This window comes from Gadus morhua, chromosome 13 (assembly GCF_902167405.1).
Source record: "Gadus morhua chromosome 13, gadMor3.0, whole genome shotgun sequence".
Lineage (NCBI taxonomy): Eukaryota > Metazoa > Chordata > Actinopteri > Gadiformes > Gadidae > Gadus > Gadus morhua.
The window spans coordinates 27,687,785-27,712,028 of record NC_044060.1 but is presented as its reverse complement, the minus strand read 5'-3'; the positions used below and the strand labels follow the sequence as shown (position 1 = coordinate 27,712,028).

Here is a 24,244-nt window from a genome sequence, read left to right as displayed (position 1 = left end):
TCAAGCCTCCCTCAATTCTAAGGCTACGTTTACACGATGACTGTCTGAACAGAAGACGCAAAAGTGGCGTTGAGTCTTCACTTTTTATTCCGCGTTTAGAGGAGAGGAAATCTGCGTGCATACGGTGACGCAAAAGTGTCTGAGCCATGTCTGAACGCATGCGTAGAATCTTCCTTCTCTTATCCGTGTCGCCAAAAACCAAAAAGATCCTTCTCTGTTCAGTAATACTATCTGTAAATATCCTGTACATTTCGTGGAAAAACTCCTGTATACTTGTTAGAGCTGCCAGAGCAGCTTGAAGGTCCGATGCATTGAAATAATCTGACATGTTTGTTGTACTGGCACATGTATGTGACGTAAACGCGTACGCAACGTGAGCAGATCTGAGCAGTGTTTTGCGTCTTGGCCGTTTAGACGGAAACGCTAAGGCGGAGCGTATTCAACTTTTCCACCCTGGAGGGTGGTTTCAGATTTATGCGTTTTCATGCCCCAAAAACGCTGTCACCGCCTAAACGAAAGGCACTTCCGATAAAAATTTTGTCGTTTTCACCCGCAAGCGTCCTTGTGTAAACGGGGCCTAAAACTCTGGCCTTCTTAAGGAGCACCAGAATGGGTGTGGCTCAATTAGCCTATTAGACTATTATGGCTAACAGCCAGACAGGAATATGTGCATCTTTTAAAACATGGTTTAAAACACTGAAGATGCCATTCACATCTCCTTCCCCCTCTTTTAAGCTTGCAAACACGGTTCCAAGCGCAGTAGATAAAAAAAGGTAAAATATTGTGCAAGTAATAAGTATTAAATAAACAGTTCAAAGAGTCTCTCTGGTGACCGCCAATCTTCATTCCAAGATCACTCCTTCTTGGCCAAACACTGCACTCTTCACAGTACACAGGCCCAGCTCTGAGACTTCCTCCATCCAGACCTCCAGACCACCTGCAAAATCCGCTCAGGCCTCTGCAGTTCCAGCAAATAACTTGGCCTCTGAGCACTTTCCCTGGGCTGCAGACTGGTCCTCCACGGGATGTCATCAGGAAGTCCTCAGCCATTACTGTCCTCCGCCACTGCTGTTCTGTTAAGGCTTGGCAATAGCTCCCCACATGGCTCACGTCAGCAACAAGGAGTTCCCGAGCTATTCCTCCTTCAGGCATTGGCCAACCCCAAAGGACAGCAGTTCAACTCCACCAGTGATCTCCCCTCCCAGCAGGTCTCTTCGTCTACCTGCTCACCCTTCCCTGCGGCTTCCACCATGAAGCTCCTCAAACAATATTTTCCGAAATGTGGGTCCCCTCCACTCAGCTAGAGGAATCATCCCACCACTGCCTCCAAATGTGAAAAAGAGTTTTCTCGACGCACAAGGTTGTTGTTAAAAAGCATATTTTTACTTTAAACACATAGCACAACCGTCGAGTCACTTGCACAACTCAAGCCTCCCTCCAGTCTAAAACCCTGGCCTTCTTAAGGAGCACCAGAATGGGTGTGGCTCAATTAGCCTATGAGCCACAGCTGCAGACTATTACGGCTAACAGCCAGACAGGAATATGTGCATCTTTTAAAACATGGTTTAAAACAATGAAGGTGCCATTCACATCTTCACAGGCTGGATCAGTTAAACTTCGGGCGGGGACTAAGTCCCAACAGGGACACCCCCGTCCCCAGGAATCTAACATTCTGAACCTATCCACCATCTTCCATCTGTCAGAAACGGAAACTCAGCTGCTGGAGAGGGGCCTCAGTTTCATCCCCACCCCTCGTATTTCAGATCAACTCAAATTCCGAAATGGGTCCCCTAATCGGACTGAGTGGTGCGGTTGGTCGCCAACGGTCTGGAAGTCTTCCCGGAGCTCCAGAGCAGCGGGACAACGTCGCGTCTGAGGCCGAAACGGGTGCCCTAATCGGACTGAGTGGTGCGGTTGGAGAATACACTAAGCCCCACCCCTTTAGTCATGTGCTGCTTCAGAAATTGTAAATGGGCCATTCAAATTGGTTTCACATCTTTTGTGGAAGGACCAGTCAAACTGGTTTCACTTGAAGAAATTATCCAAAAATGCATTGCAGTTCCACAGTTGCTCTGTGTGTGAATGAAATGCATCCATTTATGTACAGACACAATTATTTATTTTCCAGACCTTGGGGAATGTGTGATTGAAATGATGAATCAAAATGTGAAGTGCAAATGTTAATAAAATATCTTGAAAGTGTATCTCTGTCTTTGGAAAAAAAGCCAATCTTGGAAAAAGTCTGCAAGTGTGTTGAAGTTTACCAAAATGAGAGAAACCTCAGCAGTCCTCTAGAATGAATAAGATTTTTAATTGATATATCTCTAAAGATAAGAAACAGGATATCACCACAGAACCTCAATTTAAGTTACACAAGCTAGAACAAGTTGCAAAACAGCTACACAACAAAAACAAAAATCAGCACTAAAAAACACATATGAAACATTTCACCAAAATGGGTCATTTCACGCTTTTGGAGTCCTCATCCCTATCCTTTAAAGAGCCATCAGCACAAACAAACACACAGATGAAACATTTCACCAAACAGGGACATGTCATATGTGTCTCTGAAGGCAGATGCCCTGTAAGCTTTAGGAGTCACCCGCCGCCCCACCACCCCCCAAAGGTCAAAGGCCACGCATCATATTCAGAGTTTATCCATACATGCCAAGAATTGATCCACTAAAAAACATATGAAACATCTCACCAAACGGGTCATGGTACGATTTTGGAGTCCTCATCCCAGGTAGTCAAAAACTGCTTTCTTCTGAGGGTCATCCAGGCGGTTAGCTGCTGTCTGAAATACCCTCCGTACAACCTGGCTGCTCACCTGGGGGACGTTGCACTTTTGCTGGAGCTTTATCAGATCACCAGCTGCATTGTTAATTGGCTTACCGCGGGAGGACACAAAGAAAAAATCATCTCCATCCTTTTCATCCTGCTCATCTCGCTTACGTTTCCTTTCGCCAGCAAGGAGCTGTGGCCGCACTTTGTTGTAATATTTCTCAAACCACGCCTCCTCCTTCTTGGACAGGACAATTGAGAAATGTGCAGCCGTCTTGTGGTCCTTTACAAAAACGATTGAATCATCATCTGCGTGTTTCCGTTCAAGCCATTCCTTGACCTGTAACAAAAAGAGGATATGCCATTGATTAGGAAATGTAAGGCTAAAATGTCAGGGTAAATTTATCAATAGAGCACATAAGAGCACAATAGAGCAGTAACACTCACCTTCATGCTCTGCACCACACATGGCCGTTGGCAGTGTCTTAGTATGACAATTGCCTCAAGATAGTATAGCACAAATATGCACTCAGTCCTACTCAGGGAGGAAGAAGAACTGTCATCAAGTTGATTCATGATTTTCACTAAGTCACCTTCACCTTTATCAAGAACAGCCAAGCATTCACGAGGTGTGGGTTGACTTTTGTCAAACAACAAGGCATGCCTCTTTTGCACAATTTCTTTGCTCGCTTGCTTAGAGAGGACACTCTGTGAAGAAGTTAAAAAACTCAAATATAACGTGCACTGCTTGTAGAGCTCCCTGTCATCCTGTCTCAAGCCGGTCCTTGTCAAGTGGAACTCCAAGAACCTTTTCAAGCACTTGATGTAATTTCCTGATGTTTGTGCCTTATACCCTGCCTTAGCCTGTTGACCCAGGAAGTCTCTGAGCTTCTCTCTGTCATTGACAAACTTCAAAGATGGTTCCGTAGGATCAGCAAAATACAGGTACCGGGAAACAGTGTCAACCTCCTGTTGGTACTTTGCATTTTCGTAATCATTCTTTAGGTAGTCTGCAAAGCGCTTGAGCAATGGATGATCTGCTGAATGCTTTTTCAAAATGCCTAAATCCTTCGCTTTCACCATTTTGTCTTTGGTATACGTTTTCTCTTGTCTACATTGAAAAAGCTCATTGCTGCCGCAAGATTCCACATCAGATGGCTCTGTCTCTCCGGGTGCCTCCCCAGGGCATTCAGAAAGGGTTTCGGTGACCAACCTTGGATTACCAATGGGCAGAGGAGGAGGGACTCCTGTCACAAACAAGTGATGGTATTTCAGCTCCTCAATCAATCCTTCGATTGGATTTGGTGATGAGACGATTTGCTTCAGGACTGCATAACTAAAAGCCCGTCCATTCTTCAGGAGGTCACACACATCTTTCTTGGCCTTTTCAACCACCTCTAGGATCACTGGTGGTGTCTTATCCTTCATGCAGACTCTGCGCAGGTGACAGGATAGAGAGTCTTGGGTCCTCAAACAAACTGGACAGAGTAGATAGTGTCTATGTGCAGCTGCAGATTTCCTGGTAATAGAAAAGAAATACGTTCATTCAGAAGTCGTCACAACAAAACATTTAAAACATGGTAATACTTCATGAGCAATTACACTATATATATATATATATATATATATATATATATATATATATATATATATATATATATATAAACAGAGGCATTAAATATTACTTACTTTTCCCCAGCCATTTCTTAAGATGAGACAGTGAGTGAAGATGAATCTCTGGAAGAATTACGGCTGTTCAGAAGAAAGACAAATTAGAACAATAACCTTTAAGAATGTAAGCTTTAGCTCTCTAGGCAGAATGGTCAAATCAAATTTAGCAAATTAAGAATGTAAGCTTTAGTTCTCTAGGCAGAATTGTCAAATCAAATATAGCAAATTAAAAAGGCTTTTTGAAGAGAAAACCCTTCTTGATCAGAAATAGCAATTAAAATTGCTTTTAAAGGCTATTGCCAAGGAATAACAGCGCTTTAGAAGTAGAAGGCAGCAATTAGAATTGCTTTTGATTCAATGGATGGCCAAGGAATATGCTCTTCGGAAGTTCAGTAGATTTCAGCTGGTAGATTTATGTGGGAAGTGGCAGGAACCTTCTTGCTTCAGAAATTTCTGAGAGTGAATTCTTTCAAAATCAGTCCAGTATTTATAATGCCAAAGTCTTTGCTCATTGGTTAACAGAGCCCCAGTGCAGTGAAGCCCCACCCCTTTATTCATGTGCTGCTTTAGAAATTGTAAATAGCCCATTCAAATTGGTTTCACATCTTTTGGGGAAGGGCCATTCAAACTGGTTTCACTTGAAGAAATTATGCAAAACTGCATTGCAGTTCCACAGTTGCTCTGTGTGTGAATGAAATGCATCCATTTATGTACAGACACAATTATTATCTTTTCCAGACATTGGGGAATGTGTGATTGAAATGATGAATCAAATGTGGAGAAAAAGCCAATCTTGGAAAAAGTCTGCAAGTTTGCTGAAGTTTAACCAAAATGAGATACACATCTTCAAAAACACAGGTAAGAACACGCCCCTTTCAGCTTGCAACAATAGCTTGTGGGGGGAGGAGCTTTATGCAACAGGCATTATAAATACTGGAATTTCATGGTGAAGAATCTTAAATGCATCAAAGGTAAGCCTTTCTTTTATTTTTTATCAAAATATGTTGATATGATCTGTAGATATAAAATACACTCAGCTCTTCATGATCTACAAAAAAGTAATATCTGAATTATTTTCTCTCTTCACATACTGAAAATTGTATAGGGGTATTACTTACTATTATTTTGTAATATTTGATATAGTACCATTCTCCTTTTTACATTCCATGCTTTGTAATGCCTTGTATGTAATGCCCTGCTAAGTAATGCCTTTTTTTTCTAATTCAAGTAAAACAGCAAACAGGCACTACTTGCTCTGTCCACGCTGTCTCAAAACACAAGCAAGCCTGTCTGTCCATTTGCGGAGGGTATGCTTGAAGGATGGCTCTGATGCCGATGTTAATGCCATTGTTGACAAAGCAAAGCACGATGCAGACCAATTTTTGATTTTGCTTAAATTGTGAAATATATCATATGAATCTGCATGAAAACTATTTGGGGAGATGTTAGGAACCAAGCCTCACAATCTCTGATGTTTTTTTCTATTTTTAAACATTATTTTTAGGTGTTCACCACAGGTGCTGATGCGTCAGCATATGTGCGAAAGTCCTCCATGACATACCCTCCCGATCCCCGACGGTCAGTCCGACGACCATGCACTATTTTCGGACACCTTCTGAGGACATCCTGCCCACTCTGGAGGATGGAAACAAGGGCCTAGAAGAAGAATAAAAACATTTTCACCGTTTTTGAGACTAAGTCCATCCACATTTAGGCACAGAATGGAAATAAAAACGTTTTTGGCCGTTTTTTTTACTAAGCCCATTTGGACTTGTCTCAGAAGCAGAATAAAAACATTGTAACTGTTTTTTGAGAGTATCCTTGTGGACTTAGACTCAGAATGGGAATAAAAACGTTTTTGCCCATTTTTTTAGTGTCCAGCTCCAGTTAAAGTATCACAGAGAGTAGCTTTGTAGTGCTGTGTAAGTGAGAGATCTTTTTGTCAGTCTTAACGACCCTGTCATTCACAAAAAACACTTATTTCGGGAGAGGTAAGCTCTAGAGATGCGCGGATGGGCTATTATTTCATCCGCAACCGCATCACAAAACGCTTGATCTGCCCGCCATCCAAAACCATTTTCAAAACCGCACCCGCCCGCCATCCGCCTGTTGTTTTTAGGTATATGCGCTGCTGACGCGAGGCTAGAAAGTTCTTGCCTGTTCTTGAAAGGAGACTGATCCAATGCCGCAAAGATATTTAAAGGATAAAGTCCCTAGTATGAAAGCCTATTGGCTATGTTGTAGCCTATCCCCAGAATATTATCAGTGAAGTGACGTCTGTCTCCGATCGATGCACAGGGAGAAACTTTAAAATAGCCAAGCACATCGGCAAACCTGACCTTACCATAGGCTAGTAGGCCTACACTTTTTTATCATTGTAATAAAACGCAATTTGGTACACCATTTTAATATGGTAATATAGCCTACTGTGTTTTTTTTTTTTTGCAAAATGAAAGATCGAGCCTATTAATTCCGAAATTTCACCGCATTGAAGGCTATATAGGCTACTGTAACAAGCCCAACACTTGCCTGCTTGCCTTGCAAATCAAAGTTTTCCGACTATCTTTCTTACCTTCTTTCTTAGGTGTTGATGTTACTGAGCTAGAAGTTTAACTTGTTCTGCACATCTCGCGCTGCCAATGCCTGATGTCACTTCTGAGTCAAATCACTCCATCATCTCTTTGAAATTCCTCATCATGTCTGGTTCTCCCTCAGATGCCTGTGACCTCACACTGGACCCCAACACGGCCGGCAGACTCCTCTCTCTGTCTGAGGACAACAGGAAGGTGACGTGGGTTGGAGAGGACCAGTCGTATCCGGATCACCCAGACAGAATTCCGGATCACTCACTACTCAGTTCTTCTTATCACCAGCCCCGCATACACCCCTACACGAATCGCAAAGCCACTATGTGGTCCCTCCCGATTAGAAAATCCATAAACATCATGGGCGATTCGAATTCAGCCCGTATCCCAAAAGTAAGACCGGACACCAAACTCATTGTTTTATCGGTTGGCATAAACAACCCTCATTAATTTCTCACGTAATTTATCTGCACCACATCAGACCCTATTAACACGCCTTAATTCATTCATCACTATAAAATACACACTTTTCGAAATACACCATTCTGAATTTCACACAACTCATGACGACATACATTGGACAGCAGACACTGCATCACACGCACTTCAACATTGGCTGTGGGAAAAAGAGTTTCCTCGACGCACATGGTTGTTGTTAAAAAGCATATTTTTACTTAACACAGCACAACCGTCGAGTCACTTGCACAACTCAAGCCTCCCTCAATTCTAAGGCTACGTTTACACGATGACTGTCTGAACAGAAGACGCAAAAGTGGCGTTGAGTCTTCACTTTTTATTCCGCGTTTAGAGGAGAGGAAATCTGCGTGCATACGGTGACGCAAAAGTGTCTGAGCCATGTCTGAACGCATGCGTAGAATCTTCCTTCTCTTATCCGTGTCGCCAAAAACCAAAAAGATCCTTCTCTGTTCAGTAATACTATCTGTAAATATCCTGTACATTTCGTGGAAAAACTCCTGTATACTTGTTAGAGCTGCCAGAGCAGCTTGAAGGTCCGATGCATTGAAATAATCTGACATGTTTGTTGTACTGGCACATGTATGTGACGTAAACGCGTACGCAACGTGAGCAGATCTGAGCAGTGTTTTGCGTCTTGGCCGTTTAGACGGAAACGCTAAGGCGGAGCGTATTCAACTTTTCCACCCTGGAGGGTGGTTTCAGATTTATGCGTTTTCATGCCCCAAAAACGCTGTCACCGTCTAAACGAAAGGCACTTCCGATAAAAATTTTGTCGTTTTCACCCGCAAGCGTCCTTGTGTAAACGGGGCCTAAAACTCTGGCCTTCTTAAGGAGCACCAGAATGGGTGTGGCTCAATTAGCCTATTAGACTATTATGGCTAACAGCCAGACAGGAATATGTGCATCTTTTAAAACATGGTTTAAAACACTGAAGATGCCATTCACATCTCCTTCCCCCTCTTTTAAGCTTGCAAACACGGTTCCAAGCGCAGTAGATAAAAAAAGGTAAAATATTGTGCAAGTAATAAGTATTAAATAAACAGTTCAAAGAGTCTCTCTGGTGACCGCCAATCTTCATTCCAAGATCACTCCTTCTTGGCCAAACACTGCACTCTTCACAGTACACAGGCCCAGCTCTGAGACTTCCTCCATCCAGACCTCCAGACCACCTGCAAAATCCGCTCAGGCCTCTGCAGTTCCAGCAAATAACTTGGCCTCTGAGCACTTTCCCTGGGCTGCAGACTGGTCCTCCACGGGATGTCATCAGGAAGTCCTCAGCCATTACTGTCCTCCGCCACTGCTGTTCTGTTAAGGCTTGGCAATAGCTCCCCACATGGCTCACGTCAGCAACAAGGAGTTCCCGAGCTATTCCTCCTTCAGGCATTGGCCAACCCCAAAGGACAGCAGTTCAACTCCACCAGTGATCTCCCCTCCCAGCAGGTCTCTTCGTCTACCTGCTCACCCTTCCCTGCGGCTTCCACCATGAAGCTCCTCAAACAATATTTTCCGAAATGTGGGTCCCCTCCACTCAGCTAGAGGAATCATCCCACCACTGCCACCAAATGTGAAAAAGAGTTTTCTCGACGCACAAGGTTGTTGTTAAAAAGCATATTTTTACTTTAAACACATAGCACAACCGTCGAGTCACTTGCACAACTCAAGCCTCCCTCCAGTCTAAAACCCTGGCCTTCTTAAGGAGCACCAGAATGGGTGTGGCTCAATTAGCCTATGAGCCACAGCTGCAGACTATTACGGCTAACAGCCAGACAGGAATATGTGCATCTTTTAAAACATGGTTTAAAACAATGAAGGTGCCATTCACATCTTCACAGGCTGGATCAGTTAAACTTCGGGCGGGGACTAAGTCCCAACAGGGACACCCCCGTCCCCAGGAATCTAACATTCTGAACCTATCCACCATCTTCCATCTGTCAGAAACGGAAACTCAGCTGCTGGAGAGGGGCCTCAGTTTCATCCCCACCCCTCGTATTTCAGATCAACTCAAATTCCGAAATGGGTCCCCTAATCGGACTGAGTGGTGCGGTTGGTCGCCAACGGTCTGGAAGTCTTCCCGGAGCTCCAGAGCAGCGGGACAACGTCGCGTCTGAGGCCGAAACGGGTGCCCTAATCGGACTGAGTGGTGCGGTTGGAGAATACACTAAGCCCCACCCCTTTAGTCATGTGCTGCTTCAGAAATTGTAAATGGGCCATTCAAATTGGTTTCACATCTTTTGTGGAAGGACCAGTCAAACTGGTTTCACTTGAAGAAATTATCCAAAAATGCATTGCAGTTCCACAGTTGCTCTGTGTGTGAATGAAATGCATCCATTTATGTACAGACACAATTATTTATTTTCCAGACCTTGGGGAATGTGTGATTGAAATGATGAATCAAAATGTGAAGTGCAAATGTTAATAAAATATCTTGAAAGTGTATCTCTGTCTTTGGAAAAAAAGCCAATCTTGGAAAAAGTCTGCAAGTGTGTTGAAGTTTACCAAAATGAGAGAAACCTCAGCAGTCCTCTAGAATGAATAAGATTTTTAATTGATATATCTCTAAAGATAAGAAACAGGATATCACCACAGAACCTCAATTTAAGTTACACAAGCTAGAACAAGTTGCAAAACAGCTACACAACAAAAACAAAAATCAGCACTAAAAAACACATATGAAACATTTCACCAAAATGGGTCATTTCACGCTTTTGGAGTCCTCATCCCTATCCTTTAAAGAGCCATCAGCACAAACAAACACACAGATGAAACATTTCACCAAACAGGGACATGTCATATGTGTCTCTGAAGGCAGATGCCCTGTAAGCTTTAGGAGTCACCCGCCGCCCCACCACCCCCCAAAGGTCAAAGGCCACGCATCATATTCAGAGTTTATCCATACATGCCAAGAATTGATCCACTAAAAAACATATGAAACCGACGGTCAGTCCGACGACCATGCACTATTTTCGGACACCTTCTGAGGACATCCTGCCCACTCTGGAGGATGGAAACAAGGGCCTAGAAGAAGAATAAAAACATTTTCACCGTTTTTGAGACTAAGTCCATCCACATTTAGGCACAGAATGGAAATAAAAACGTTTTTGGCCGTTTTTTTTACTAAGCCCATTTGGACTTGTCTCAGAAGCAGAATAAAAACATTGTAACTGTTTTTTGAGAGTATCCTTGTGGACTTAGACTCAGAATGGGAATAAAAACGTTTTTGCCCATTTTTTTAGTGTCCAGCTCCAGTTAAAGTATCACAGAGAGTAGCTTTGTAGTGCTGTGTAAGTGAGAGATCTTTTTGTCAGTCTTAACGACCCTGTCATTCACAAAAAACACTTATTTCGGGAGAGGTAAGCTCTAGAGATGCGCGGATGGGCTATTATTTCATCCGCAACCGCATCACAAAACGCTTGATCTGCCCGCCATCCAAAACCATTTTCAAAACCGCACCCGCCCGCCATCCGCCTGTTGTTTTTAGGTATATGCGCTGCTGACGCGAGGCTAGAAAGTTCTTGCCTGTTCTTGAAAGGAGACTGATCCAATGCCGCAAAGATATTTAAAGGATAAAGTCCCTAGTATGAAAGCCTATTGGCTATGTTGTAGCCTATCCCCAGAATATTATCAGTGAAGTGACGTCTGTCTCCGATCGATGCACAGGGAGAAACTTTAAAATAGCCAAGCACATCGGCAAACCTGACCTTACCATAGGCTAGTAGGCCTACACTTTTTTATCATTGTAATAAAACGCAATTTGGTACACCATTTTAATATGGTAATATAGCCTACTGTGTTTTTTTTTTTTTGCAAAATGAAAGATCGAGCCTATTAATTCCGAAATTTCACCGCATTGAAGGCTATATAGGCTACTGTAACAAGCCCAACACTTGCCTGCTTGCCTTGCAAATCAAAGTTTTCCGACTATCTTTCTTACCTTCTTTCTTAGGTGTTGATGTTACTGAGCTAGAAGTTTAACTTGTTCTGCACATCTCGCGCTGCCAATGCCTGATGTCACTTCTGAGTCAAATCACTCCATCATCTCTTTGAAATTCCTCATCATGTCTGGTTCTCCCTCAGATGCCTGTGACCTCACACTGGACCCCAACACGGCCGGCAGACTCCTCTCTCTGTCTGAGGACAACAGGAAGGTGACGTGGGTTGGAGAGGACCAGTCGTATCCGGATCACCCAGACAGAATTCCGGATCACTCACTACTCAGTTCTTCTTATCACCAGCCCCGCATACACCCCTACACGAATCGCAAAGCCACTATGTGGTCCCTCCCGATTAGAAAATCCATAAACATCATGGGCGATTCGAATTCAGCCCGTATCCCAAAAGTAAGACCGGACACCAAACTCATTGTTTTATCGGTTGGCATAAACAACCCTCATTAATTTCTCACGTAATTTATCTGCACCACATCAGACCCTATTAACACGCCTTAATTCATTCATCACTATAAAATACACACTTTTCGAAATACACCATTCTGAATTTCACACAACTCATGACGACATACATTGGACAGCAGACACTGCATCACACGCACTTCAACATTGGCTGTGGGAAAAAGAGTTTCCTCGACGCACATGGTTGTTGTTAAAAAGCATATTTTTACTTAACACAGCACAACCGTCGAGTCACTTGCACAACTCAAGCCTCCCTCAATTCTAAGGCTACGTTTACACGATGACTGTCTGAACAGAAGACGCAAAAGTGGCGTTGAGTCTTCACTTTTTATTCCGCGTTTAGAGGAGAGGAAATCTGCGTGCATACGGTGACGCAAAAGTGTCTGAGCCATGTCTGAACGCATGCGTAGAATCTTCCTTCTCTTATCCGTGTCGCCAAAAACCAAAAAGATCCTTCTCTGTTCAGTAATACTATCTGTAAATATCCTGTACATTTCGTGGAAAAACTCCTGTATACTTGTTAGAGCTGCCAGAGCAGCTTGAAGGTCCGATGCATTGAAATAATCTGACATGTTTGTTGTACTGGCACATGTATGTGACGTAAACGCGTACGCAACGTGAGCAGATCTGAGCAGTGTTTTGCGTCTTGGCCGTTTAGACGGAAACGCTAAGGCGGAGCGTATTCAACTTTTCCACCCTGGAGGGTGGTTTCAGATTTATGCGTTTTCATGCCCCAAAAACGCTGTCACCGTCTAAACGAAAGGCACTTCCGATAAAAATTTTGTCGTTTTCACCCGCAAGCGTCCTTGTGTAAACGGGGCCTAAAACTCTGGCCTTCTTAAGGAGCACCAGAATGGGTGTGGCTCAATTAGCCTATTAGACTATTATGGCTAACAGCCAGACAGGAATATGTGCATCTTTTAAAACATGGTTTAAAACACTGAAGATGCCATTCACATCTCCTTCCCCCTCTTTTAAGCTTGCAAACACGGTTCCAAGCGCAGTAGATAAAAAAAGGTAAAATATTGTGCAAGTAATAAGTATTAAATAAACAGTTCAAAGAGTCTCTCTGGTGACCGCCAATCTTCATTCCAAGATCACTCCTTCTTGGCCAAACACTGCACTCTTCACAGTACACAGGCCCAGCTCTGAGACTTCCTCCATCCAGACCTCCAGACCACCTGCAAAATCCGCTCAGGCCTCTGCAGTTCCAGCAAATAACTTGGCCTCTGAGCACTTTCCCTGGGCTGCAGACTGGTCCTCCACGGGATGTCATCAGGAAGTCCTCAGCCATTACTGTCCTCCGCCACTGCTGTTCTGTTAAGGCTTGGCAATAGCTCCCCACATGGCTCACGTCAGCAACAAGGAGTTCCCGAGCTATTCCTCCTTCAGGCATTGGCCAACCCCAAAGGACAGCAGTTCAACTCCACCAGTGATCTCCCCTCCCAGCAGGTCTCTTCGTCTACCTGCTCACCCTTCCCTGCGGCTTCCACCATGAAGCTCCTCAAACAATATTTTCCGAAATGTGGGTCCCCTCCACTCAGCTAGAGGAATCATCCCACCACTGCCTCCAAATGTGAAAAAGAGTTTTCTCGACGCACAAGGTTGTTGTTAAAAAGCATATTTTTACTTTAAACACATAGCACAACCGTCGAGTCACTTGCACAACTCAAGCCTCCCTCCAGTCTAAAACCCTGGCCTTCTTAAGGAGCACCAGAATGGGTGTGGCTCAATTAGCCTATGAGCCACAGCTGCAGACTATTACGGCTAACAGCCAGACAGGAATATGTGCATCTTTTAAAACATGGTTTAAAACAATGAAGGTGCCATTCACATCTTCACAGGCTGGATCAGTTAAACTTCGGGCGGGGACTAAGTCCCAACAGGGACACCCCCGTCCCCAGGAATCTAACATTCTGAACCTATCCACCATCTTCCATCTGTCAGAAACGGAAACTCAGCTGCTGGAGAGGGGCCTCAGTTTCATCCCCACCCCTCGTATTTCAGATCAACTCAAATTCCGAAATGGGTCCCCTAATCGGACTGAGTGGTGCGGTTGGTCGCCAACGGTCTGGAAGTCTTCCCGGAGCTCCAGAGCAGCGGGACAACGTCGCGTCTGAGGCCGAAACGGGTGCCCTAATCGGACTGAGTGGTGCGGTTGGAGAATACACTAAGCCCCACCCCTTTAGTCATGTGCTGCTTCAGAAATTGTAAATGGGCCATTCAAATTGGTTTCACATCTTTTGTGGAAGGACCAGTCAAACTGGTTTCACTTGAAGAAATTATCCAAAAATGCATTGCAGTTCCACAGTTGCTCTGTGTGTGAATGAAATGCATCCATTTATGTACAGACACAATTATTTATTTTCCAGACCTTGGGGAATGTGTGATTGAAATGATGAATCAAAATGTGAAGTGCAAATGTTAATAAAATATCTTGAAAGTGTATCTCTGTCTTTGGAAAAAAAGCCAATCTTGGAAAAAGTCTGCAAGTGTGTTGAAGTTTACCAAAATGAGAGAAACCTCAGCAGTCCTCTAGAATGAATAAGATTTTTAATTGATATATCTCTAAAGATAAGAAACAGGATATCACCACAGAACCTCAATTTAAGTTACACAAGCTAGAACAAGTTGCAAAACAGCTACACAACAAAAACAAAAATCAGCACTAAAAAACACATATGAAACATTTCACCAAAATGGGTCATTTCACGCTTTTGGAGTCCTCATCCCTATCCTTTAAAGAGCCATCAGCACAAACAAACACACAGATGAAACATTTCACCAAACAGGGACATGTCATATGTGTCTCTGAAGGCAGATGCCCTGTAAGCTTTAGGAGTCACCCGCCGCCCCACCACCCCCCAAAGGTCAAAGGCCACGCATCATATTCAGAGTTTATCCATACATGCCAAGAATTGATCCACTAAAAAACATATGAAACATCTCACCAAACGGGTCATGGTACGATTTTGGAGTCCTCATCCCAGGTAGTCAAAAACTGCTTTCTTCTGAGGGTCATCCAGGCGGTTAGCTGCTGTCTGAAATACCCTCCGTACAACCTGGCTGCTCACCTGGGGGACGTTGCACTTTTGCTGGAGCTTTATCAGATCACCAGCTGCATTGTTAATTGGCTTACCGCGGGAGGACACAAAGAAAAAATCATCTCCATCCTTTTCATCCTGCTCATCTCGCTTACGTTTCCTTTCGCCAGCAAGGAGCTGTGGCCGCACTTTGTTGTAATATTTCTCAAACCACGCCTCCTCCTTCTTGGACAGGACAATTGAGAAATGTGCAGCCGTCTTGTGGTCCTTTACAAAAACGATTGAATCATCATCTGCGTGTTTCCGTTCAAGCCATTCCTTGACCTGTAACAAAAAGAGGATATGCCATTGATTAGGAAATGTAAGGCTAAAATGTCAGGGTAAATTTATCAATAGAGCACATAAGAGCACAATAGAGCAGTAACACTCACCTTCATGCTCTGCACCACACATGGCCGTTGGCAGTGTCTTAGTATGACAATTGCCTCAAGATAGTATAGCACAAATATGCACTCAGTCCTACTCAGGGAGGAAGAAGAACTGTCATCAAGTTGATTCATGATTTTCACTAAGTCACCTTCACCTTTATCAAGAACAGCCAAGCATTCACGAGGTGTGGGTTGACTTTTGTCAAACAACAAGGCATGCCTCTTTTGCACAATTTCTTTGCTCGCTTGCTTAGAGAGGACACTCTGTGAAGAAGTTAAAAAACTCAAATATAACGTGCACTGCTTGTAGAGCTCCCTGTCATCCTGTCTCAAGCCGGTCCTTGTCAAGTGGAACTCCAAGAACCTTTTCAAGCACTTGATGTAATTTCCTGATGTTTGTGCCTTATACCCTGCCTTAGCCTGTTGACCCAGGAAGTCTCTGAGCTTCTCTCTGTCATTGACAAACTTCAAAGATGGTTCCGTAGGATCAGCAAAATACAGGTACCGGGAAACAGTGTCAACCTCCTGTTGGTACTTTGCATTTTCGTAATCATTCTTTAGGTAGTCTGCAAAGCGCTTGAGCAATGGATGATCTGCTGAATGCTTTTTCAAAATGCCTAAATCCTTCGCTTTCACCATTTTGTCTTTGGTATACGTTTTCTCTTGTCTACATTGAAAAAGCTCATTGCTGCCGCAAGATTCCACATCAGATGGCTCTGTCTCTCCGGGTGCCTCCCCAGGGCATTCAGAAAGGGTTTCGGTGACCAACCTTGGATTACCAATGGGCAGAGGAGGAGGGACTCCTGTCACAAACAAGTGATGGTATTTCAGCTCCTCAATCAATCCTTCGATTGGATTTGGTGATGAGACGATTTGCTTCAGGACTGCATAACTAAAAGCCCGTCCATTCTTCAGGAGGTCACACACATCTTTCTTGGCCTTTTCAACCACCTCTAGGATCACTGGTGGTGTCTTATCCTTCATGCAGACTCTGCGCAGGTGACAGGATAGAGAGTCTTGGGTCCTCAAACAAACTGGACAGAGTAGATAGTGTCTATGTGCAGCTGCAGATTTCCTGGTAATAGAAAAGAAATACGTTCATTCAGAAGTCGTCACAACAAAACATTTAAAACATGGTAATACTTCATGAGCAATTACACTATATATATATATATATATATATATATATATATATATATATATATATATATATATATATATATAAACAGAGGCATTAAATATTACTTACTTTTCCCCAGCCATTTCTTAAGATGAGACAGTGAGTGAAGATGAATCTCTGGAAGAATTACGGCTGTTCAGAAGAAAGACAAATTAGAACAATAACCTTTAAGAATGTAAGCTTTAGCTCTCTAGGCAGAATGGTCAAATCAAATTTAGCAAATTAAGAATGTAAGCTTTAGTTCTCTAGGCAGAATTGTCAAATCAAATATAGCAAATTAAAAAGGCTTTTTGAAGAGAAAACCCTTCTTGATCAGAAATAGCAATTAAAATTGCTTTTAAAGGCTATTGCCAAGGAATAACAGCGCTTTAGAAGTAGAAGGCAGCAATTAGAATTGCTTTTGATTCAATGGATGGCCAAGGAATATGCTCTTCGGAAGTTCAGTAGATTTCAGCTGGTAGATTTCTGTGGGAAGTGGCAGGAACCTTCTTGCTTCAGAAATTTCTGAGAGTGAATTCTTTCAAAATCAGTCCAGTATTTATAATGCCAAAGTCTTTGCTCATTGGTTAACAGAGCCCCAGTGCAGTGAAGCCCCACCCCTTTATTCATGTGCTGCTTTAGAAATTGTAAATGGCCCATTCAAATTGGTTTCACATCTTTTGGGGAAGGGCCATTCAAACTGGTTTCACTTGAAGAAATTATGCAAAACTGCATTGCAGTTCCACAGTTGCTCTGTGTGTGAATGAAATGCATCCATTTATGTACAGACACAATTATTATCTTTTCCAGACATTGGGGAATGTGTGATTGAAATGATGAATCAAATGTGGAGAAAAAGCCAATCTTGGAAAAAGTCTGCAAGTTTGCTGAAGTTTAACCAAAATGAGATACACATCTTCAAAAACACAGGTAAGAACACGCCCCTTTCAGCTTGCAACAATAGCTTGTGGGGGGAGGAGCTTTATGCAACAGGCATTATAAATACTGGAATTTCATGGTGAAGAATCTTAAATGCATCAAAGGTAAGCCTTTCTTTTATTTTTTATCAAAATATGTTGATATGATCTGTAGATATAAAATACACTCAGCTCTTCATGATCTACAAAAAAGTAATATCTGAATTATTTTCTCTCTTCACATACTGAAAATTGTATAGGGGTATTACTTACTATTATTTTGTAATATTTGATATAGTACCATTCTCCTTTTTACATTCCATGCTTTGTAATGCCTTGTATGTAATGCCCTGCTAAGTAATGCCTTTTTTTTCTAATTCAAGTAAAACAGCAAACAGGCACTACTTGCTCTGTCCACGCTGTCTCAAAACACAAGCAAGCCTGTCTGTCCATTTGCGGAGGGTATGCTTGAAGGATGGCTCTGATGCCGATGTTAATGCCATTGTTGACAAAGCAAAGCACGATGCAGACCAATTTTTGATTTTGCTTAAATTGTGAAATATATCATATGAATCTGCATGAAAACTATTTGGGGAGATGTTAGGAACCCAGCCTCACAATCTCTGATGTTTTTTTCTATTTTTAAACATTATTTTTAGGTGTTCACCACAGGTGCTGATGCGTCAGCATATGTGCGAAAGTCCTCCATGACATACCCTCCCGATCCCCGACGGTCAGTCCGACGACCATGCACTATTTTCGGACACCTTCTGAGGACATCCTGCCCACTCTGGAGGATGGAAACAAGGGCCTAGAAGAAGAATAAAAACATTTTCACCGTTTTTGAGACTAAGTCCATCCACATTTAGGCACAGAATGGAAATAAAAACGTTTTTGGCCGTTTTTTTTACTAAGCCCATTTGGACTTGTCTCAGAAGCAGAATAAAAACATTGTAACTGTTTTTTGAGAGTATCCTTGTGGACTTAGACTCAGAATGGGAATAAAAACGTTTTTGCCCATTTTTTTAGTGTCCAGCTCCAGTTAAAGTATCGCAGAGAGTAGCTTTGTAGTGCTGTGTAAGTGAGAGATCTTTTTGTCAGTCTTAACGACCCTGTCATTCACAAAAAACACTTATTTCGGGAGAGGTAAGCTCTAGAGATGCGCGGATGGGCTATTATTTCATCCGCAACCGCATCACAAAACGCTTGATCTGCCCGCCATCCAAAACCATTTTCAAAACCGCACCCGCCCGCCATCCGCCTGTTGTTTTTAGGTATATGCGCTGCTGACGCGAGGCTAGAAAGTTCTTGCCTGTTCTTGAAAGGAGACTGATCCAATGCCGCAAAGATATTTAAAGGATAAAGTCCCTAGTATGAAAGCCTATTGGCTATGTTGTAGCCTATCCCCAGAATATTATCAGTGAAGTGACGTCTGTCTCCGATCGATGCACAGGGAGAAACTTTAAAATAGCCAAGCACATCGGCAAACCTGACCTTACCATAGGCTAGTAGGCCTACACTTTTTTATCATTGTAATAAAACGCAATTTGGTACACCATTTTAATATGGTAATATAGCCTACTGTGTTTTTTTTTTTTTGCAAAATGAAAGATCGAGCCTATTAATTCCGAAATTTCACCGCATTGAAGGCTATATAGGCTACTGTAACAAGCCCAACACTTGCCTGCTTGCCTTGCAAATCAAAGTTTTCCGACTATCTTTCTTACCTTCTTTCTTAGGTGTTGATGTTACTGAGCTAGAAGTTTAACTTGTTCTGCACATCTCGCGCTGCCAATGCCTGATGTCACTTCTGAGTCAAATCACTCCATCATCTCTTTGAAATTCCTCATCATGTCTGGTTCTCCCTCAGATGCCTGTGACCTCACACTGGACCCCAACACGGCCGGCAGACTCCTCTCTCTGTCTGAGGACAACAGGAAGGTGACGTGGGTTGGAGAGGACCAGTCGTATCCGGATCACCCAGACAGAATTCCGGATCACTCACTACTCAGTTCTTCTTATCACCAGCCCCGCATACACCCCTACACGAATCGCAAAGCCACTATGTGGTCCCTCCCGATTAGAAAATCCATAAACATCATGGGCGATTCGAATTCAGCCCGTATCCCAAAAGTAAGACCGGACACCAAACTCATTGTTTTATCGGTTGGCATAAACAACCCTCATTAATTTCTCACGTAATTTATCTGCACCACATCAGACCCTATTAACACGCCTTAATTCATTCATCACTATAAAATACACACTTTTCGAAATACACCATTCTGAATTTCACACAACTCATGACGACATACATTGGACAGCAGACACTGCATCACACGCACTTCAACATTGGCTGTGGGAAAAAGAGTTTCCTCGACGCACATGGTTGTTGTTAAAAAGCATATTTTTACTTAACACAGCACAACCGTCGAGTCACTTGCACAACTCAAGCCTCCCTCAATTCTAAGGCTACGTTTACACGATGACTGTCTGAACAGAAGACGCAAAAGTGGCGTTGAGTCTTCACTTTTTATTCCGCGTTTAGAGGAGAGGAAATCTGCGTGCATACGGTGACGCAAAAGTGTCTGAGCCATGTCTGAACGCATGCGTAGAATCTTCCTTCTCTTATCCGTGTCGCCAAAAACCAAAAAGATCCTTCTCTGTTCAGTAATACTATCTGTAAATATCCTGTACATTTCGTGGAAAAACTCCTGTATACTTGTTAGAGCTGCCAGAGCAGCTTGAAGGTCCGATGCATTGAAATAATCTGACATGTTTGTTGTACTGGCACATGTATGTGACGTAAACGCGTACGCAACGTGAGCAGATCTGAGCAGTGTTTTGCGTCTTGGCCGTTTAGACGGAAACGCTAAGGCGGAGCGTATTCAACTTTTCCACCCTGGAGGGTGGTTTCAGATTTATGCGTTTTCATGCCCCAAAAACGCTGTCACCGTCTAAACGAAAGGCACTTCCGATAAAAATTTTGTCGTTTTCACCCGCAAGCGTCCTTGTGTAAACGGGGCCTAAAACTCTGGCCTTCTTAAGGAGCACCAGAATGGGTGTGGCTCAATTAGCCTATTAGACTATTATGGCTAACAGCCAGACAGGAATATGTGCATCTTTTAAAACATGGTTTAAAACACTGAAGATGCCATTCACATCTCCTTCCCCCTCTTTTAAGCTTGCAAACACGGTTCCAAGCGCAGTAGATAAAAAAAGGTAAAATATTGTGCAAGTAATAAGTGTTAAATAAACAGTTCAAAGAGTCTCTCTGGTGACCGCCAATCTTCATTCCAAGATCACTCCTTCTTGGCCAAACACTGCACTCTTCACAGTACACAGGCCCAGCTCTGAGACTTCCTCCATCCAGACCTCCAGACCACCTGCAAAATCCGCTCAGGCCTCTGCAGTTCCAGCAAATAACTTGGCCTCTGAGCACTTTCCCTGGGCTGCAGACTGGTCCTCCACGGGATGTCATCAGGAAGTCCTCAGCCATTACTGTCCTCCGCCACTGCTGTTCTGTTAAGGCTTGGCAATAGCTCCCCACATGGCTCACGTCAGCAACAAGGAGTTCCCGAGCTATTCCTCCTTCAGGCATTGGCCAACCCCAAAGGACAGCAGTTCAACTCCACCAGTGATCTCCCCTCCCAGCAGGTCTCTTCGTCTACCTGCTCACCCTTCCCTGCGGCTTCCACCATGAAGCTCCTCAAACAATATTTTCCGAAATGTGGGTCCCCTCCACTCAGCTAGAGGAATCATCCCACCACTGCCACCAAATGTGAAAAAGAGTTTTCTCGACGCACAAGGTTGTTGTTAAAAAGCATATTTTTACTTTAAACACATAGCACAACCGTCGAGTCACTTGCACAACTCAAGCCTCCCTCCAGTCTAAAACCCTGGCCTTCTTAAGGAGCACCAGAATGGGTGTGGCTCAATTAGCCTATGAGCCACAGCTGCAGACTATTACGGCTAACAGCCAGACAGGAATATGTGCATCTTTTAAAACATGGTTTAAAACAATGAAGGTGCCATTCACATCTTCACAGGCTGGATCAGTTAAACTTCGGGCGGGGACTAAGTCCCAACAGGGACACCCCCGTCCCCAGGAATCTAACATTCTGAACCTATCCACCATCTTCCATCTGTCAGAAACGGAAACTCAGCTGCTGGAGAGGGGCCTCAGTTTCATCCCCACCCCTCGTATTTCAGATCAACTCAAATTCCGAAATGGGTCCCCTAATCGGACTGAGTGGTGCGGTTGGTCGCCAACGGTCTGGAAGTCTTCCCGGAGCTCCAGAGCAGCGGGACAACGTCGCGTCTGAGGCCGAAACGGGTGCCCTAATCGGACTGAGTGGTGCGGTTGGAGAATACACTAAGCCCCACCCCTTTAGTCATGTGCTGCTTCAGAAATTGTAAATGGGCCATTCAAATTGGTTTCACATCTTTTGTGGAAGGACCAGTCAAACTGGTTTCACTTGAAGAAATTATCCAAAAATGCATTGCAGTTCCACAGTTGCTCTGTGTGTGAATGAAATGCATCCATTTATGTACAGACACAATTATTTATTTTCCAGACCTTGGGGAATGTGTGATTGAAATGATGAATCAAATGTGGAGAAAAAGCCAATCTTGGAAAAAGTCTGCAAGTTTGCTGAAGTTTAACCAAAATGAGATACACATCTTCAAAAACACAGGTAAGAACACGCCCCTTTCAGCTTGCAACAATAGCTTGTGGGGGGAGGAGCTTTATGCAACAGGCATTATAAATACTGGAATTTCATGGTGAAGAATCTTAAATGCATCAAAGGTAAGCCTTTCTTTTATTTTTTATCAAAATATGTTGATATGATCTGTAGATATAAAATACACTCAGCTCTTCATGATCTACAAAAAAGTAATATCTGAATTATTTTCTCTCTTCACATACTGAAAATTGTATAGGGGTATTACTTACTATTATTTTGTAATATTTGATATAGTACCATTCTCCTTTTTACATTCCATGCTTTGTAATGCCTTGTATGTAATGCCCTGCTAAGTAATGCCTTTTTTTTCTAATTCAAGTAAAACAGCAAACAGGCACTACTTGCTCTGTCCACGCTGTCTCAAAACACAAGCAAGCCTGTCTGTCCATTTGCGGAGGGTATGCTTGAAGGATGGCTCTGATGCCGATGTTAATGCCATTGTTGACAAAGCAAAGCACGATGCAGACCAATTTTTGATTTTGCTTAAATTGTGAAATATATCATATGAATCTGCATGAAAACTATTTGGGGAGATGTTAGGAACCCAGCCTCACAATCTCTGATGTTTTTTTCTATTTTTAAACATTATTTTTAGGTGTTCACCACAGGTGCTGATGCGTCAGCATATGTGCGAAAGTCCTCCATGACATACCCTCCCGATCCCCGACGGTCAGTCCGACGACCATGCACTATTTTCGGACACCTTCTGAGGACATCCTGCCCACTCTGGAGGATGGAAACAAGGGCCTAGAAGAAGAATAAAAACATTTTCACCGTTTTTGAGACTAAGTCCATCCACATTTAGGCACAGAATGGAAATAAAAACGTTTTTGGCCGTTTTTTTTACTAAGCCCATTTGGACTTGTCTCAGAAGCAGAATAAAAACATTGTAACTGTTTTTTGAGAGTATCCTTGTGGACTTAGACTCAGAATGGGAATAAAAACGTTTTTGCCCATTTTTTTAGTGTCCAGCTCCAGTTAAAGTATCGCAGAGAGTAGCTTTGTAGTGCTGTGTAAGTGAGAGATCTTTTTGTCAGTCTTAACGACCCTGTCATTCACAAAAAACACTTATTTCGGGAGAGGTAAGCTCTAGAGATGCGCGGATGGGCTATTATTTCATCCGCAACCGCATCACAAAACGCTTGATCTGCCCGCCATCCAAAACCATTTTCAAAACCGCACCCGCCCGCCATCCGCCTGTTGTTTTTAGGTATATGCGCTGCTGACGCGAGGCTAGAAAGTTCTTGCCTGTTCTTGAAAGGAGACTGATCCAATGCCGCAAAGATATTTAAAGGATAAAGTCCCTAGTATGAAAGCCTATTGGCTATGTTGTAGCCTATCCCCAGAATATTATCAGTGAAGTGACGTCTGTCTCCGATCGATGCACAGGGAGAAACTTTAAAATAGCCAAGCACATCGGCAAACCTGACCTTACCATAGGCTAGTAGGCCTACACTTTTTTATCATTGTAATAAAACGCAATTTGGTACACCATTTTAATATGGTAATATAGCCTACTGTGTTTTTTTTTTTTTGCAAAATGAAAGATCGAGCCTATTAATTCCGAAATTTCACCGCATTGAAGGCTATATAGGCTACTGTAACAAGCCCAACACTTGCCTGCTTGCCTTGCAAATCAAAGTTTTCCGACTATCTTTCTTACCTTCTTTCTTAGGTGTTGATGTTACTGAGCTAGAAGTTTAACTTGTTCTGCACATCTCGCGCTGCCAATGCCTGATGTCACTTCTGAGTCAAATCACTCCATCATCTCTTTGAAATTCCTCATCATGTCTGGTTCTCCCTCAGATGCCTGTGACCTCACACTGGACCCCAACACGGCCGGCAGACTCCTCTCTCTGTCTGAGGACAACAGGAAGGTGACGTGGGTTGGAGAGGACCAGTCGTATCCGGATCACCCAGACAGAATTCCGGATCACTCACTACTCAGTTCTTCTTATCACCAGCCCCGCATACACCCCTACACGAATCGCAAAGCCACTATGTGGTCCCTCCCGATTAGAA

At 43.2% G+C, this 24,244-nt stretch overlaps 2 protein-coding genes across 2 annotated transcripts; both read right to left on the bottom strand.

Annotated features, from left to right (window-relative positions):
- Nucleotides 1-2,674: 2,674 nt before the first annotated feature.
- LOC115556647 (uncharacterized) lies at nucleotides 2,675-4,297 on the bottom strand. Its single transcript, XM_030373820.1, has 2 exons — nucleotides 3,232-4,297; nucleotides 2,675-3,124 (listed from the first exon to the last, which is right to left on the bottom strand). The coding sequence occupies exons 1-2, from the start codon at nucleotides 4,210-4,212 to the stop codon at nucleotides 2,738-2,740; spliced, it is 1,368 nt and encodes a 455-aa protein (XP_030229680.1). The 5' UTR covers nucleotides 4,213-4,297; the 3' UTR covers nucleotides 2,675-2,737.
- Nucleotides 4,298-14,844: 10,547 nt separating this feature from the next.
- Nucleotides 14,845-16,467, bottom strand: LOC115556646 (uncharacterized). Its single transcript, XM_030373819.1, has 2 exons — nucleotides 15,402-16,467; nucleotides 14,845-15,294 (listed from the first exon to the last, which is right to left on the bottom strand). The coding sequence occupies exons 1-2, from the start codon at nucleotides 16,380-16,382 to the stop codon at nucleotides 14,908-14,910; spliced, it is 1,368 nt and encodes a 455-aa protein (XP_030229679.1). The 5' UTR covers nucleotides 16,383-16,467; the 3' UTR covers nucleotides 14,845-14,907.
- Between the last annotated feature and the right edge of the window lie 7,777 nt (nucleotides 16,468-24,244).

Coding starts and splice junctions, on each gene's coding strand:
- LOC115556646 (XM_030373819.1), bottom strand. CDS start 16,382: ATGAAGGATAAGACACCACCAGTGATCCTAGAGGTGGTTGAAAAGGCC. Junction 15,295..15,401: donor GTGTGGTGCAGAGCATGAAG/GTGAGTGTTACT, acceptor TTTTTGTTACAG/GTCAAGGAATGGCTTGAACG.
- LOC115556647 (XM_030373820.1), bottom strand. CDS start 4,212: ATGAAGGATAAGACACCACCAGTGATCCTAGAGGTGGTTGAAAAGGCC. Junction 3,125..3,231: donor GTGTGGTGCAGAGCATGAAG/GTGAGTGTTACT, acceptor TTTTTGTTACAG/GTCAAGGAATGGCTTGAACG.